The 18,202-nt window shown below is 47.5% G+C and overlaps 1 protein-coding gene across 1 annotated transcript in view; it reads left to right on the top strand.

Moving 5' to 3' along the window:
- The first annotated feature begins 2,665 nt into the window (after nucleotides 1-2,665).
- MORN1 (MORN repeat containing 1) overlaps nucleotides 2,666-18,202 on the top strand; it is a 208,320-nt gene continuing 192,783 nt past the window's right edge. Inside the window, exons 1-6 of the mRNA XM_060259677.1 lie at nucleotides 2,666-2,784; nucleotides 3,659-3,730; nucleotides 4,979-5,077; nucleotides 7,456-7,566; nucleotides 8,813-8,903; nucleotides 11,232-11,319. Coding sequence (XP_060115660.1) covers nucleotides 2,727-2,784; nucleotides 3,659-3,730; nucleotides 4,979-5,077; nucleotides 7,456-7,566; nucleotides 8,813-8,903; nucleotides 11,232-11,319 — 519 coding nt within the window. The 5' untranslated portion in view covers nucleotides 2,666-2,726. The remainder of the gene's footprint in view (nucleotides 2,785-3,658; nucleotides 3,731-4,978; nucleotides 5,078-7,455; nucleotides 7,567-8,812; nucleotides 8,904-11,231; nucleotides 11,320-18,202) is intronic.

Raw genomic sequence — 18,202 nt, 5'->3', positions numbered from 1 at the left:
ACGTGGACATTCAATGAAATTGCTGAGCAGTCGGGTTAGTGTGGATAAAAGGAAGTACTTCTTCACCCAAAGGGTGATTAACACATGGAATTCACTGCCACAGGAGGTGGTGGCGGCTACAAGCATAGACAGCTTCAAGAATGGACTGCATAAACATCTGGAGCAAAGATCCATCATGGCTATTAGCTGCAGCTTATCATTGGAACTCTCTGTCTGGGGCAGTGATGCTCTGTATTATTGGTGCTTGGGGGGACACAGTGGGAGGGCTTCTAGTAGTCCTGGCCCCACTGGTGGACCTCCTGATGGCACTTGTTTTGGCCACTGTGTGACACAGTGTTGGACTGGATGGGCCACTGGCCTGATCCAACATGGCTTCTCTTATGTTCTTAAAAGCAATGAAAACAGGGAGATCTTCCTCCCCTCCAAATTGTGCATGGAGGAGTTTTGAATGCAAAATCTGAAATTCATTGCTTCGCACCCCAAAATGGTGCAGCCCATTTACTTTATGCCTCCCTACCCCCAGTTCCAGTTTGAACCTAGAGGACTCTTCATAGATTCTTGTGTCACAAAGGAAGAAATCTACAGTATTAAAAGTGCATCGTCAGATAGAAATGTTGAGTCCCCTCTGGCCACTGGCAGGGGATGAGGGGTAGGGTTGCCAGCTCCAGGCTGGGAAACTCTTGCAGATTTGGGGGATGGAACCTGGGGAGGACCCCAGTGGGTTACAATGCCATACAGTCCCCCCCTCTAAAGCACACAGTTTCTCCGGGGTCTGTAGTCTGGAGATTAGCTTGTAATTCGGGGGGAATCCCCAGGTCCCACCTGGGGGCTGGCATCCTTAGCTTCACATATATTTTGAAATTCAAACGGCCACATATTTGTAATTAAGGGATGGGGGGACACGAATATCCGGAGAAAAAGTAAATGCACAACCTGGGAACAATCTCTTTAAAAGCCCCATCTCGCCTGCCGATTCTTATTGATTTCATCCACATATATTGCACATATATCGCCCTGACCTAGTAACCATTTGGAACTCAGGTGATCACTCCATAGTTTGATCCAAAAGAGCTTGGTGTGATTACATAGTGGTAGCCATGTAGGTTTGTTGAAGTTGCTTTATACTAGTTATTTGTGGTTATTTTATTCTACTTTTCTTGTTTTTTTAAAAAAATCAATAGCTATATAAATATCTGCAAAGACTACCAGATTCAGCATGCACTACTAAAAAGTTTAAATTAGCATTGGTTTCAAAATCAGTTGCTCCCATCCAGCCAAAGCCGACCCTGTGCACATTAACGCTGGCATTGCCACATTTGTGCCTGCCTCAGTTCTTAATTTTGAAGAATGTCGGACACAATGTCTGACTAGGAGACCTAGGTTTGACTCCTCACCTGGCGTGGAAGCTCACTGGGTGACCTTGGGCCAGTCACATAGTCTCACCCTCACCTACCTCACAGGGTTGTTGTGAGGATAAAATGGAGAAGAGGACACATAAAGCGCTTTGGGTTCTCAATGGGGAGGAAGGCAGGGAATGAATGAATGAAAATAATTCGTCATGACTCATTCTTCCCGTTTCCCCATCTTTCTTGCCCTATAGCCCGTAGTAATACAATTTTTCTTTGATCCAATCAGTTCCTTAAGATGTTCAAAGACGTCGAGTACGGTTGCCAGGTGGTCCCTGGCCACCGACAGGGAATTGGGGGGGGGGGGGTAGAGTTACCAGAGCCAGGTTGGGAAACTGGAGATTTGGCAGTGAAACCTGGGGAGGGACCTCAGTGGGGGACAATGAGTCCACCCTCCAAAGCAGGGGTGGCCAAACTGTGGCTCGGGAGCCACATGTGGCTCTTTCACACATATTGTGTGGCTCTTGAAGAAGATGATATTGGATTTACATCCTGTCCTCCACTCCGAATCTCAAAGTGGCTCACAATCTGCTTTATCTTCCTCCCTCACAACACACACCTTGTGAGGCTGAGAGGGCTCTCCCAGAAGCTGCCCTTTCAAGGACAACCTCTGCCAGAGGCCATTCCAGCAGGTGCAAGTGGAGGAGTGGGGAATCAAACCCGGTTCTCCCAGATAAGAGTCCGCATACTTAACCACTACACCAAACTGGTTCTTTTGAAGCCTCCACCACCCCGTCAGCTGGCTTGGAGAAGGCATTTGTCTCTTTAAATCACTTCGCCAAGCCAGATGGTGGCTTGGAGAATGCAGTTAAAGTTAAAGTTGCTTTCTTTCCACCTCCTTTCCTCCGTCCTCCCTTCCCATATATTTCCTTCCTTCCTTCCTTCCTTCCTTCCTTCCTTCCTTCCTTCCTTCCTTCCTTCCTTCCTTCCTTCCTTCCTTCCTTCCTTCAAACATCTGACGTTCATGTCTTGCGGCTCTCAAACATCTGAGGTTTATTCTGTGTGGCTCTTACAGTAAGCGAGTTTGGCCACTCCTGCGAGTCCAAAGCATCTCTTTGTACTCTAGAGATGAGCTGTAATTCCAGAGGATCTCCAGGTCCCACCTGGAGGCTGGCATCCCATCGTCGAGCATCCTGCCCCTTGGTCACATTTGCCACGAGCAAGATATTAGGCTGGGAATTTGGAGATGCAGAGCGCAAGTGCCAATCAAGGGACCCCGGTGGGAAAGCGAGGAAGGCCCTCCCCTTAACTACCGGCGAGCCAATCGGCTCCAGGAACCGGTTGCTAAGATGCAGCTTCCTGGAGGAGTGAAGGGCGGCTATGGCGGACGCCGCGCCGGGCCTTTACCGGGGGGAAATGAAAGAGCAGCTACGGCACGGTGAGAGTTCGTGCGGCATGCTGGGGGCAGTTTACAAGGTTTTGCTTGAACGGGATAAAACCAAGGAGGATTCAAAAGTGTTGGTTGTGATAGCTAAACAGAACCTTCATGTTTAAAGGCGGTAAATCAGGGTTGCCAGCTTCCAGGTGGTGGCTGGAGATCTCTCCCGGGATCAGTGTTCCCTCTAAGCTGTGGGAGTCTTGTGAACAAAAATTCCACTCTGTGAGCTACTGGCAATGAAAGTGTGAGCTACTGCATAAATTACTTTGCTCTGGGGCCATTTTTCCTGAGCTAAGACAAAAAATGTGTGAGCCACGGGCTAAAAAACTGTGAGCTAGCTCACACTAACTCAGCTTAGAGGGAACACTGCCTGGCATTACAACTGTTCTCCAGGCGACAGCTCACTTGGAGAAAATGGCTGCTTTGGAAGGGGGGCTTTATGGCATTTTATCCAATTGAAGACCCTCCCCTCAAACCCCGCCTTCCCAAGACTCCACCCCCAAAATCTCCCAACCTGCAGTTGGCAACCCTAGGCAGTATACTCTGAGTACCGTCTATGTTAAGAGGCAGTATGCTCTTCCTCTGACCCCCCCCCCCCCTTTTGTTCTCCCCTCTCCCTGGAGGGCAGTTGATAATGGCAACTTCATTCCCTCCTCCCTTCCACTGATCAGGGGATGGAGCCTCTTGGAGCTGAATATATGTAGGCCAAGTCGAGCTGGCAGCTTTGGTTTGGGAAATTCCTAGAGATTGGAGTGGAACCTTTGGAGGGCAGTGGGGTATAAGGCCATAGAATCTGCCCTTCTGAGCAACAATTTCCCAAAGATCAGCTGTCATTCTGAGGGATCCTTATAACTATTGCTTCTCTTTCTTTCAGGTTATGGGCGTTATATTTATCCTAATTCTTTTTTTGAATATGAAGGGGAATGGAAGGAAGGAAAGAAACACGGTAAGAGAAGTGTGCTTTATGAGAGAACTAGGAGAGCTGCTGACATTTAGTGGTTAGAGCGCTGGCCTGGAGCGACCCAGTTTCAAGCCTTCGCTAAGTTCACTGAGTGATCTTGGACTAGTCCCTCTTTTCTCCGCTTTGCCCACCTTATGCGGTTGTTATAAGTAGCAGTGGAGAGAACAATGTATGTTTCCTTTAACTCCTTAGAGCAGAGGTGGCCAAACAAAGGCTCAGGAGCCACATGTGGCTCTTTCACACATATTGTGTGGCTTTCAAAGCCCCCCCTCCCGCCCCACTCCATCAGCTGGCTCGGAGAGGACATTTGTCTCTTTAAATCACTTCTCCAAGCCAAGCCAGCTGGCAGCTCAGAGAATGCATTAAAAGTTAGTTGCTTTCTTTTCACCTCTTTCTCCCTCCCCTCATCTATTTTTCCTTCCTTCCTTCCTTCCTTCCTTCCTTCCTTCCTTCCTTCCTTCCTTCCTTCCTTCCTTCCTTCCTTCCTTCCTTCCTTCCTTCCTTCCTTCCTTCCTTCCTTCCTTCCTTCCTTCCTTCCTCTGACGTTCGTGTCTTACAGCTCTTATGTTAAGAAAGTTTGGCCACCCCTGCCTTGGAGTAAGGTTGAGATAACAATGTGACAGAGAGAGTGTGATTGAAATGGAATTTCTGGCTTGCACCACAAGCTGTTAACCACTCTGCTCCATTGGTTCATTAATGTATAATGAGGAGAGATGGGGCTCGGAATAAATCTTTTATTCATTGACTGAGTCAAGTTTTAAAAATAAGACTAGGAGGTCAGGCTTTTTTCTTACTTAGGCTAGTTAGCGATAAAAAAAAATTAGTATTAAAGCTTTTCATGGAGAGTTGAGCTCAAAAGTATTAATCTGTTCTGGTTAAGGCTCCTGCGTAAATTTCATATTTCCAAACCAGGGAGGTGAATCTCATAGCAAGACATTTGTAGTTATTACCACTGGATGGCAGAAGAAATCTGTATAATGATATTGTAATTAGCCAGTAGTCTGGAATGGTTTTTCTGTTTGTCAAGAGGCAGGGCGGGAAAACTGAGATTCATGAAGGAATTGTCTTTAGAAGGTACCTTTAAGCAAGCCCTCAGCTTTTAAAGTGTGTGTGTTTGTTTATTTGTCAGAATTAAGACTTCTGCACGTTGGTAGTCTTCAGAGATCAATGACACCTCATTGCCTGTTTTCATCACTAGCATTCCATTGAAGGGTGTTTTTTCCCCTTTTCCAGGTCACGGGAAGCTGCTGTTTAAGGATGGAAGTTATTATGAAGGCGAATTTGTAGATGGAGAAATTGTGGGCAATGGATTTCGATACTGGGCACATACAGGTTAGCATGGCTGGTGATACATACAGTGTGTGCTGTAGGGCACTGAGGGATCTGGTGATGGCTGAAGCTGCTGGCAGTGATTGGTTCAGCCGTGTGCTTGTCATAGAGGGAATGGATAAATCAAAAGGTGGCTCTGGCTCCCTTTTGCTGAGCTGCAATCTTCCTAAAGATGAAAGATAGTTTCATCCCAAATTCTTCTGTGTAGGAATTAATCCATCATGATATACAACAATGGCACAGTTTCTCTTTCCCACTGACAGAGAAGTCGCACTGGTCCACTGTTTTGAACCTTCAGTGAAAATCCTGCATGTGTGGCCATCATGTCATAATGTCATGTAATTCCTGATAGAACTACCTTTGGCTTGTAATTTTCATAACATGTGATGTGGCCTCGTGTATGCTTCTTCATGGATAGGGACCTTGATGCAGTGATTCAGCACATGATTTGTATAAGGCTCGATGCATCTCTGCCCTCAGATCCTAGAGAGGTGTTCTTTGCTAGACTAGATTAAGCTAGATGTATCAAGAATCTGATATAGTGTAAGCTAGCTTCACATGTGCCTATAAGCAGGTTTATTCTGAAGTAAGTTTAACTTCCTTCAAGGAGAATTAAGCCTGATTTAAACACGATGCCGGTGAGACGGTGAACTTCCTGTGCGGCTTTATGTCATTTAAACTGTGCTGCGGTCTGTGCAGATGAGACCCATCAGGGCTGTGGATCCCTGGACATGCCAGCTTTCCATGTGGAGTTCTTTTACACAGGCTGCAACCCTGTTTAAACAAGGCACGAGCGTTCGAACCTGCCTAATGTTGAGCCAGACCACTGCTGAGAGGGACCATAGTTTGGTGATAAAACATCTGCTTGACAAACGGGAGGTTCCAGGTTCAATCCCTGGCATCTCCAGTTAGTAGACCAGGTAGTAGATGATGTGAAAGACCTCTGCCTGAGACCCTGGATGGTCACTGCCAGTTTGAGTAGACAAGACTAACTTTGGTGGACTGAAGGCAGAAGGCAGTTTCATGTGGTCTATCAAGGCCATATCCTGACAACCAGCAGCCGAAGAAGACGACTGCAGATTTATACCCTACCCTTTTCTCAGAGACTCAGAGTGGCTTACAATCTCTATATCTTCTCCCCCCACAACAGACACCCTGTGAGGTGGGTGAGGCTGAGAGGGTTTCTCACAGCAGCTGCCCTTTCAAAGATAACCCCGGTGAAAGCTCTGGCTGACCCAAGGCCATTCCAGCAGCTGCAAGTGGAGGAGTGGGGAATCTAACCCGGTTCTCCCAGATAAGAGTTCACACACTTAACCACAGCGCCAAACTGACTCTCCAGAGTCTCAACAGAGGTCTTTCACATCACCTGTTATCTGATCTTTTTAACTGGAGATGCCAGGGATTGTACCTGGCACTTTGCGCATGCAAAGCTGGTGTTCTACCACTGAACTGGAGGTCATCCCTGTCACTGAAGCTATAAGCAAGTTTACTCTGGAAGAAGCTTAACTTAGTTCAAGGAGACGTAGGGCCAAACTAGACATTACATTGGCTATAGGTCCAACCTGTGGCCAGCAGTGCCATTTTTAGAGAAGATTTTGGCCATTTAAAAAATGCCGTGAGGCCCACAAGATGGTCTTGTTCGCCATCCCATGCCTTTTCAAGTACTGAAACCGTCGGGGGTAGAGTCAGCATGAGAAATGGTGGTAGGAAGGGAGATGTCCCAGTCTCCCCACACTGTGGGTCCAATCGGAATGGGGCCCTTGCTGCATTCTGTAGATGGCCACAATCCTCTCTAATATGGTGTCAGTGGCTATGGGTCAGACTCGTGGCTGCTGTAGCGTCTAGTGTGGCTCCTAGGTCCCTCGCATGGAGACTCTCTCATGCCACATCACGTATAAACCAGTCCTTATATCTGTTCTGGGGCTCCCTTAGTGTTCACTGTAACAAGTTCCCTCTTTCCGTTACAACTTTGAACGAGAGTGTGCCATCAAAAAGCTGTTAAGTTGACTATGAAATGAAAGTACTTTTTATTCCTCCTTTAACCATAAAGAACATACTGTGAATCTTCCCCCCCCCCTCCCTTTTTAATGCGGCATTAAAATACCTTGGTTTTAAAGACCTGGAGGAATATGGATTACGATTCCATTAGTTTGTAAGATAAAGACCCAATGAACACTTCCTTTGTTCTTCATTAAGCTGTCCTGGTAATAAAAAGCCCCTTGGTAATTATTCACTTGTAATGTCTCCTATCACCAGTCTCCGAGAAAAGAATGGTCAAAGACTTTATTGGCACGACAGGGATTATTAAACTGTATTTGCCACAGGAATCACCCCCCCTACCCCCGGCTTGGTGTTTTACTTTATTGTATATTTGATTCAAGGGAATACTTACTCGGGCCAGTTTCTCTATGGGGAGCTCCACGGGCACGGAGTCATGCAGTATAAAGATGGCCAGAAATATGAAGGGGACTTCTGCTATGGAGTGCGAGAAGGTGAGAGCAAAGTGTGGGTGGAAGCTGTCTTGAGGAGGGCAGATTTTGGGCATCCTTAAGAGCAGTGGATCAGGGCAACAGATCTCCTCCACAGAGAACGTTTTGCAGGGGATAGATGGCCTGAGAGCGATGCTGGTTCTGTGACTCATTGTCACTTTAGTCCAGGGGTGGCCAAACTTGCTTAATGTAAGAGCCACATAGAATAAAAGTCAGATGTTTGAGAGCCACAAGACATGAACATCAGATGTCTGAGGGCAGGCAGTCAGTCAGTCAAATAGATGAGGGAGGAAGAGTGGAAAGAAAGCAACTTTAACTGCATTCTCCAAGCTGCAAGCTTGGCTTGTGAAACCAGAGAGCTCACGGGTATGAGTAAGGTATATAACTTAGAACACTCCTTGAGAGCTTTAATACGTACGATATGTTGAAAACAAAATTTTAAACCACCGTATTTTTCACATTAATTTGAAATTATTTTACAGTCCATTTGACAATATACAATGTATTCCTTCGTTTGTAGGACTTCCTGGAGTCCAATGCAGGTGTGATTGCGGTTCCCAAAGAGGTGTGGCTGCAACTGGACTTCTGCTTCCGTCCACTTTCAGAGGATCCTTCTTCAGGCAGCTCACCAAAGGATACAATTTCAACTTTGGCACTGCTCTGCTTATCTCCAAGGATCAAGCACGGCTCCACACTTCTATTTGTCCTTAGCTTTCAGAAGGATTCTCTGAAAGTGGATGGAAGCAGCGGTCCAGTTGAAGAAGAAGAAGATATTGGATTTATATCCCGCCCTCCACTCCGAAGAGTCTCAGAGCGGCTCACAATCTCCTTTACCTTCCTCCCCCACAACAGACACCCTGTGAGGTGGGTGGGGCTGGAGAGGGCTCTCACAGCAGCTGCCCTTTCAAGGACAACCTCTGCCAGAGCTATGGCTGACCCAAGGCCATGCTAGCAGGTGCAAGTGGAGGAGTGGGGAATCAAACCCGGTTCTCCCAGATAAGAGTCCGCACACTTAACCACTACACCAAACTGGCTCTCCTTTGGGAACTTCAATCACACCTGCATTGGACTTCAGGAAGGTGTTCCACCGGAGTGGGATGTCATGAAATAGTTTTTAGCAATCCATTAGCCATATTCTGAATCAGATTCCTCGCACACACGCACTGCAGTTTCAAAATCAGTTGTTTTCTTCCATTTGTTCTCTTCCAATTTACTTAACCTTCCTGACCTTTTCCGGTTCCTTTTTTAGGCCATGGATTACTGACTGGCAAGGACGGACAGCGATACGAAGGCAGCTTCTACAAAAACAAAAGACATGGAGGAGGGAAAATGAGGTTCAAGTACGGGCTCTCTTCTTCCCCTCCCCTCTGTTTTTGCTGTTATTTATCTGAAGCGTTCATGTCCCAAAACAAAGTGCTCCAAGCAACTTTAGAATGTTGGCTAAAGCAAAAACAATTAAATAAAAACATTGTGGGGGGAATTCTACAAAACTCACCGTCTTAACTGCATAAAGGTCACTAGTATATATTTAACGATTGCAAACACACACAACAAATACAAAGCAAGAAATGCAGTAAATAACAGTCCTGACTCCAATGAAAATACGCAAGAGCAGTTCTCTCCTGGAGGGTGAAACCCTTGCCATTAAGCATGCTCTCTTGGATTTAAAGAAGTCACTCCAAGGAGGGTGTCTTGAAAGTGTAATACTGTTCAAAAAGGATCCAGAAACCCAATAGGCAATCAATGTAAGCCTGTTTCAAGAACTCTTATCAAGAATAGATGATCCTTTTAAATGTGGTCAATTTCCACTGTAAACAGGGAAAATCGTTAACGGAAGGCTCTGCCTCCACAATTCTTCATCAGCTGTAATTATTCAAGGTCGGGCTTTGCATTCTAGGGACTAACCTGGACAGGCAAAACATGGACTCTGCCACTAAGCTGTAGGCTACCTGAAAGTCATGGAAGCCAAAGAGGGGGTCCAAGCAGAATGAGGTCACAGCTCAGTTGGTGGAATATATTAATCCCACAATCAGGGCTTTTTTTGTAGCAGGAACTCATTTGCATGTTAGGCCACACACCCCCTGATGTAGCCAGTCTTCCTGGAGCTTACAGGCCTTGCATGAAGAGCCCTGTAAGATTGGAGGATTGGCTACATAATGGCATGTGTGGCCTAATATGCAAAGGAGTTCCTGCTACAAAAAAAAAAAAAAGCCCTGGCCACAGTTATTGTCCACTGCACTTTGCAGCAGCTCTCTGGGATACCAGGTAAAGGGCTTTTCCCATCTCCCGCTATCCGAGACTCTTCAACTAGGGATGCCGTGAACCAAACCTGAGCCCTTCATCATGCAGAGCATCTGCCCTGCTGCTTAATGATGGATGCTATCGAATTCCCCATTAAGTCGCTGTCTCAAGTTTTCTTCTCCCTGTTGTGAACTGAACCCATGGGCCCTTTATTTGGGGTTCACTTGCTTTTTTTCTCTGCCGGCTAAACGAATGTATCTTGACAACACATTATTGTTGAACCAGTTGCACGTAAGTGCTATATAATGTTTTAAAAAGGCATCCAAGAGACAAATGCATTGAGAGCCTCAACAACGAAAACTAGTGAAATAAAAACCTGAATGAAGACAGTGTAGGAAAAATAAATAAAGAATTGGAGATGGATGTATTCATGCACCCCTGCCATGGAGCCACAGTTTGATGTGGTTAGGAGAGCGGTCTCTAATCCCCATTCCTCCACATGCACCTGCTGGTGTGATGAGTCAGTCATAAGTTCTTTCAGAGCTGTTCTCACAAACAGCAGTTCTCTCAGAGCTCTCTCAGCCCCGCCTACCTCACAGGGTGACTGTTGTGGGGAGAGGAAGGAAAGCAGATTGTAAGCTGCTCTGAGACTCTGAGTGAAGGGCAGGGTATAAAACCAGTCTCATCATCATCTTCTTTGTCTCTGTCTCATCGTCCTCCTCTCTGAGATGTCCCTTAGCAGGGGAGGGGCCATGGCTCACTGGTAAAACATCTTCGTAACATACAGAAGGTCCCAGATTAATCCCTGGCATCGCCAGTCCAAAGGACCAGGCAGGAGGTGATGTGAATGACCCTGAAGAACTACTTCTAGCCTCAGTAGACTTCACTGACCTTGACAAACCAAGGGTCTGATTCCCTATAAAGCAACTTCATGTGTTCATTAGTGTAAGGAAGAAGCCATGGTTCAGTGTTAGACTGTCTGCTTGGCATGCAAAAGGTCCCAGGTTCAATCCTTGGCATCTCCACTTGGAAGAACTGGGTAGTAAGTGACGTAAAAGACCCCTGCCTTTTACCCTGGACCCTGGAGAGCTGCTGGCAGTCTGGGTAGATAATACTTATCTTGATGGGCCAATGGTCTGGTTTAATATGGCAGCTATATGCATTCTTGTGTTCCAGAACATTATCAGTCAAAAATACGAACATGGGAATCCACAAAAAATAAATAAGTTTTTATATATATCTGACATAGACCCCCCAAAAATATTCCAACATGACTTCTGAACACATCCACACTCATCCCTGTGCCGCCTGATGTTCTTTCTTTCTTATTCAGCAAGCATGTTTAGAATCTCATATTGCCAGCGGAATCTCCAGTCCCTTTAAGCATTTCTTCCTGACTAATCTTTCTTTCTTTCTTTCTTTCTTAGAAATGGGGATGAATACGAAGGCGACTGGATCCTGAACCAGAGGCAAGGCCATGGACTGCTTCACTGTGTCGACGGGACTGTCTACGAGGTACATGAACAAATGCACACGAAGCTGTGGTGAATCAGACCTGTGGTCTGTCAAGGTCAGTGTTGTCTGCTTAGACTGGCAGTGGCTCTCCAAGGTCTCTGATAGAGGCTTTCACGGCAACTGCCTCTTGTTCCCTTTGGCAGCAGATGCCAGGGATTGCACTTGAGACCTTCTGCATGCCAAGTAGGTGCTCTGTCACTGAGCCACAGCCTCTCCCAAAATGCATGAATCTGCCTTACGCTGATCTTGGTCAGTCAAGATCAGTATTGTCTGCTCAGACTAGCGGATGCTCTGGAGGGACTCAAGTGGTGTCTTTCACCTGTCACCTGTTCCTTTTAGAAAGAGATGCCGGGGATTGAACCTGGGACTTTCTGCATGCCAAGCAAAACACTCTACCACTGAGCCGCAGCCCCTCCCTGAGCTTCCATGACTGCTTTGCCCATAAAGCATGCCTAAAGCGGCTTCCCAAGGAATCAGTAAACACTAAGGGCGTTAAAAACAGTAATCAGGAGTATGACTAAAACCAGCAAAATTGAAACATCAGAATTAAAAAGGAGAGAGAGGATATATAGCAGTTAAATAAAGTACAATAAAGTGGCTTCAGCCATGATAGCATTTCCATGAGAGCTGTCCACAAACGCGATCATATGAGCTAAAGACCCAAAGCAAATAAAATCTATTCCACCTTGCACCTAAAATCTTAGTGGCCACTGGGAGAATATTGGGATGTATGCCCGAATGCGCATTTTGCAGCTAAGGATGACACCACGGAGATGCCACTACTAGCCAGTATGGTGTAGTGGTTAAGAACAGCAGACTCTGGTTTAGAGAGCCGGGTTTGATTCTCTACTCTTCCTCCCTCTGAAGCCTGCTGGGTGAACCTTGGGCCAGCCACAATTCTCTCAGAACTCTCTCAGCCCCACCTGCCTCATAAGGTGCCTGTTATAGAGAGAAGAAGATATTGGATTTATATCCCACCCTATACTCTGAATCTCAGAATCTCAGAGCGTTCACAATCTCCTTTACCGCCCACCCCCTCACAGCAGACACCCTCACCCTATGAGGTAGGTTGGGCTGAGAGAGCTCTTGTGGCAGTGCCCTTACAAGGACAACTCTACAAGAGCTATGGCTGACCCAAGGCCATCTCAGCAGGTGCAAGTGGAGGAGTGGGGGACTCAAACCCGGTTCTCCCAGATAAGAGTCCACACACTTAACCACTACACCAAACTGAGGGGAAGGTGATTGCACGGTGCTTTGAGACTCCTCAGGGTAGGGAAAAGGAGGAGGTATAAAAACCGGCTCTTCTGGAAAAGCTCCCTCTCTGCTTCTTGCTTCATAAGACGGAGAGAAAGGCTTTGGCATTCTGCTTTTGACTGGCAGGCAGGAGGCTCTTGGAGACAGCCCTTCTGCAGTTGTCCTCGTCTCCGGCCGTTTAAAGATATGGATCGGTGTTTTGAACTGTTCTCAGCAGTTCAATTGGCAGCCAGCACAGAAGAAGAGTTATGAGAAGAATCCATAAAACGGAGCTGTTCCTTTCTGGCTACTGTTCCGGGAGATGGTAACTCTTGGATATTCTGAGATTCTTTGAGAGTTCAGAACTTAGTCGTGACAGTGCATGTTTTAAATGAATAAAACAGCCCTGTGATGTAGGCTAGGGCAGTGGTCCCCAACCTTTTTGGCACCAGGGACCAGTTTTGTGGAAGACAATTTTTCCACAGTCTGGAGGGAGTGGAGAGCATGGTTTTGGGATGATACAGTTGTGCACTTTATTTTGGTGTGGTGGTTAAGTGTGTGGACTCTTATCTGCGGGAACTGGGGTTTGATTTCTCACTCCTCCGCTTACAGCTGCTGGAATGGCCTTGGGTTAACCATAGCTCTTGCAGAGTTGTCCTTGAAAGGGCAGTTTCTGGGGGGAGCTCTCTCAGCCCCACCCACCTCACGGGGTGTCTGTTGTTGGGAAGGAAGATAAAGGAGATTGTGAACCGCTCTGAAATTCGGAGTAGAGGGCAGGATATAAATCCAATGTCTTATTATTAATACTACATTATAATATATAATTTAATAAGTATACAACTCACAGCCCGGTTGCTAACAGGCTACGGCCCAGGACCAGTCCACGCCCCGGGGGGTTGGGGACCCCTGGATTAGGGGGAAAGACTGACTGACCTGAGGTTGTGCCACGGGTTTGATAGTTCAGCCTTGAATTCACCCAGGTGTCCCCAGTCCTTATCCAATCCCTCTCTCTCTCTCTCAGCCTAGCTTCCCTCACAGGGTCGTTGTGAAAATAAAAATGGAGGAAAGGAGAACGGTGTAAGCTGCTTGGGGTCCCCGTTGGGGAGAAAGGTGGGGGCACAGATGAATTAAATAAATACATGTGGCAATCGCACAATACCGCAATGTTTGTTTGGGTTGGTTTGCATTTTATATATGTCTTTTTCTTGCTTTGTTGTGTATTTGCAGAGAGGTGTGATGTGGTTTTCTGTCTTTTGTAGGTCATCCCCCCGCTCCTTTCCTCCCCCCCCCCTTTGCGGCTTTCCTGCTCTCCCCCGCGACACATGGCTTGTCCTGTCGCATTGCCCAGAAGAGGCAGCGGCGGCGCCCATGCATGATAATGTCGGAAATTAAAAAACGAGTCCCCGCTGCTGATCTGTCTGTGAAGGTGTCAGAGGCTGTCGTCCAGACACACCGCTGACCCGCCGCGTTTGTATTCCGGCAGACAGCATCTCGCGGTTTCCGGTGAGATTCAGAATCATCCTGGGAAAAAAGCTGTTGACCATCTCCATAAGCTTGTCCAAATGGAGGGAAGGGAATGGTGTACAGGTTCAAAGCAGCTGAGGGCATTCTGCAACCAAAGCCAGCCACTTTGCATTTTTCCCGAAAGAATACGGGAACCTAGATGCTGAACTACTGATAATAATGTCCATGTTTGAAGTGCTTTGAATGTGTTGTGCCCTTCACAACAGCCCTGTGAGGCAGGCTCCTAACAGTGCATATTTCTCAGGGGCTTAGTAATGAGTGGGTTGCCTAAGAACACCTATAGCAAAAGCAAGTTTTGAACTATGTGCATTGCTTATTGCTGTTAAGGGAATATAGATCAAGAATTGAAGAATCCCATGAGCCTTTAAGCACTCACCTATCAAGGAGGTTGTCTGGTGCTTCTCTGTATGATTTACTGCTCTGCCTTTGACTTCTCCTTAACTGCCTGCACTGTGGAATGGGTAATTATCTGCACCTGGTGTGATCCTGATAAGTCGTCCCCATTGCAGACGTGCATAATTACTTGTCCTTAGAGGAGGCTGCCTTTTGCTTCTCTGCATGAGTCACCGCTCTGGGGTGATCACTTGCCAATTGACGTCTGTTGCTGCTGGCCAATTCTGCCGCTTCAGGATCATTCAACGATTTACTATGCAGAATTGCAGCCCCATTATTTGCCTTCTGCGAAGGTTTCAGTGTGGCTAACGGAGGGCACGCCTACATGAATGTCAGACAGGAACAAGGCTTCTTTGAGAACTGGTAACTCTTCCACTTGCATTCTCTAATCTAGGGGTCCCCAACACAGTGCTCGGGGGTGACAAGACACCCACCCACATCTTTTCTGGTGCCCGTCAAGTGTTTTTTGGAGGTCAGTGGGACCAGTTTGAGTGTCTGGCCAGCAAGGCTTCCAACTGAATATTGGAGATTTGATTGGATGTGCAGACTTTCTTAAATGTTGCTTTGGCAGCAGCAGAAAGACCCGCCCAGTATTAAACTGTGGCAATTGTTTTGTGGCCAGCTCTGCTTCCTGCAGCAAGTCATTTTGTGTTGCTGCATCCCTGTGTTGTGTCGGAATTCCAAATGTGCCTGCAGGGACCTAAAATGTTAGGGACCGTCTTTTCAAAAGAGATGTGCCTCTCACAATTCGGGGGGGAAAGAAGCCTTACCTGTCAGAAGTCTATACTGAGTCAGGCCATTTGCCCATCTAGCTCAGTGTCGCCCACTCTGATTGTCGGGAGCTCGAGCAGAGAAAAGTCTTTCCTTCTGCCGTGCTACTCAGGGCTTTTTTTGAGCAGGAACACAGTTCCGGCTGGCTTGGCAGGAGGGGCGTGGCCTAATATGCAAACAACATCCATCAACATCAGACTGAGATGTTTGAGAGCCTCACTTCCAAAGGCAGGCCCTGAGGGTTGCCAACCTCCAGGTCCCCCAGGCCACCGGGGATGGGGAAGATAGGGTTGCCAGATCCAGGTTGGGAAACTCTTGGAGATTTGGAGGAGGAAGTCAGGGACCTCAGTGGGGTACAATGCTGTACAGTCCCTGTAGACAAGCTGTAATTTCAGGGGGTCCCCAGGTTCTTCCCTGAGGCTAGTGGGGCCTGGAGATCTCCCAGAATTACAGCTGATCTCCTGACTTCAGAGATCAGCTTCCTTGGAATGCTTGGGGCTCTTTAGCTTGGAGAAACGTCGACTGCGGGGTGACATGATAGAGGTTGGCAAGACTATGCATGGGATACGGCAGGTAGAGAAAGAAGTGCTTTTCTCCCTTTCTCACAATTCGACAACTCGTGGGCATTCAATGAAATTGCTGAGCAGTCGGGTTAGAACTGATAAAAGGAAGTACTTCTTCACCCTTGGGGAGGGACGGTGGCTCAGTGGTGGAGCATCTGCTTGGGAAGCAGAAGGTCCCAGGTTCAATCCCTGGCATCTCTAAAAAAGGGTCCAGGCAAATAGGTGTGAAAAGCCTCAGCTTGAGACCCTGGAGAGCCGCTGCCAGTCTGAGAAGACAATACTGACTTTGATGGACCAAAGGTCTGTTTCAGTATAAGGCAGCTTCATATGTTCATATGTTCACCCAAAGGGTGATTAACACGTGGACTTCACTGCCACAGGAGGTGGTGGCAGCTACAAGCTTAGCCAGCTTCAAGAGGGGAGTGGATAAGCATCTGGAGCAGAGGTCCATCAGTGGCTATTAGCCACAGCTTATCGTTGGAACTCTCTGTCTGGGGCAGTGATGCTCTGTATTCTGGGTGCTTGCCGAGGGGGGGCACAGTGAGAGCGCTTCTAGTGTCCTGGCCCCACTGATGAACCTCCTGATGGTGCCTGTGGGGTTTTTTTGGCCACTGTATGACACAGTGTGTTGGACTGGATGGGCCATTGGCCTGATCCAACATGGCTTCTCTTATGTTCTTACGTTGGAGAAGATGGCTGCTTTGGAGGATGGGCTCTGTGGCGTTGTAACCCTCCCCAGACTCCACCCCCAAATCTCCAGGAGTTTCCAAACCCGGTGTAGGCAACCATAAGGCATACCTACGCCGCCCACTGCATTCAAAGGAGACGATTGCAATATCAAATTCTAATGAGCTTCTCTCTGCCTCCCATGCCTGAGTTTGTGCATCGCCTCACCGGGGTGCGAAGGAGATTGTATTAAAATCAACAATGGCTCAGGAGGGGGCCTGGCATAAATATTTTTATGACCCACCGAATGCGCTGCTAAATGCATGCGAGCGTATTTGGGGTTTGGCAGTCACGAAGCACCGCTAATTGAAACGTTGCTTTTGAAATCGTGTTAATTGGCAATAAGCGGGAACCTCCTTGGTGCCTCCTTGCGCTGGAGAACTTGAGAGTTCCTTTTGGAGCTTTTTTTTTTTGGTCATGCTTGGTTTTCTGCCACTTGATGGCTCTCTAACATTTGCTTAGAAAGCTCTCTCCTGAGATTGGGGTGGGGGAGAATGTTTCAGCCGGGCTTCCGAGGCTTCAGCAGTTCCACTGCAGAATTGTCGTCCAACTGATGTTAGCAAGCTTGGGGTGTTCGGTGGAGGAGGGTGCAATTACTATCAGGGTTGTGCTGGAATCGAGGAACAGTAGCGAGGCTCTGCCCAGTAGAGATGGCCTGGGACTCGAAGGGTTGCAAACCTGCAGGTTGGGGATGGAGATCTCATAGACCAGGGGTGGCCGAACTTGCTTAAAGTAAGAGCCGCATAGAATAAACAGCCAATGTTTGAGAGCCGCAAGACGTGAACACCAGATGGAAGGAAGGAAGACGGGGAGGGAGGTGGAAAGAAAGCAACTGTAACTTTAAATGCATTCTTCAAGCTACTGGCTGGCTTGGCTTGTAGAAGTGATGGAGAAATGCCTCCTCCAAGCCAGCCAATGGGGTGGTAGGGGCTTCGAGAGCCACACCATGTGTGTGAAAGAGCCACACGTGGCTCCCAGTTTGGCCACCCCATCGTAGACTTACAACAGATATCCAGACTGCGTGAATCGCTTGTTTATTTCTTATTTGTTTATTTAAAACATTTGTTCCCCTTCTCCTGAAGAAAATGACTGCTTTGGAAGGTAGACTGCATGGCATTGTATCCTGCAAAGGTAGCTCCCCTGCTTAGGTCTCAGCCTCAAATCTCCAGGTATTTCTGAACCTGGAGCTGCCAGCCGGAGGGTGCTGGGTTCAGGGACCGGACCTTCCCCGAATCCCTGTGTGGCAGGAGGTCAAGGCCAGAAAGGGCTGTATTCCAAACATCATGAAATAGATCATCAACTCCAGGCTGGGAAATTCCTGGAGATTTGGAGATGGAGCCCAGGGAGGGCAAGCTTTGGGGAAGAAAGGGTCCTCAGGGTGGCGGTGGTCCCACAAACTAAAGGATGCACTTTCGACACACTTTCTATGCACTTTCCAACTGGAATTGACTGTGTGAACGGGCAAAATCCAGTTGGGAACTGCATCAAAAGTGGACTATTGAGTGTGCGTGATCACGGCCACGTAGTCCGCCTTCCAAAGGAGCCATTTTCTCCAGGGCGTTTCCTCTCTTTAGTGTGGAGATTGGTTGTTATCAAGCCGCAGCCGCTAACGGCAACCCCTTCTTGGTTTTCCAGGCAAGGGATGTTCAGAGGTGGTTTGCCATTGCCTGCCT

Source organism: Heteronotia binoei, chromosome 18, assembly GCF_032191835.1.
Source record: "Heteronotia binoei isolate CCM8104 ecotype False Entrance Well chromosome 18, APGP_CSIRO_Hbin_v1, whole genome shotgun sequence".
Classification (NCBI taxonomy): Eukaryota; Metazoa; Chordata; class Lepidosauria; order Squamata; family Gekkonidae; genus Heteronotia; species Heteronotia binoei.
Note: the sequence above shows the minus strand (reverse complement) of the source record. Positions and strands in the feature narration are given on the sequence as shown.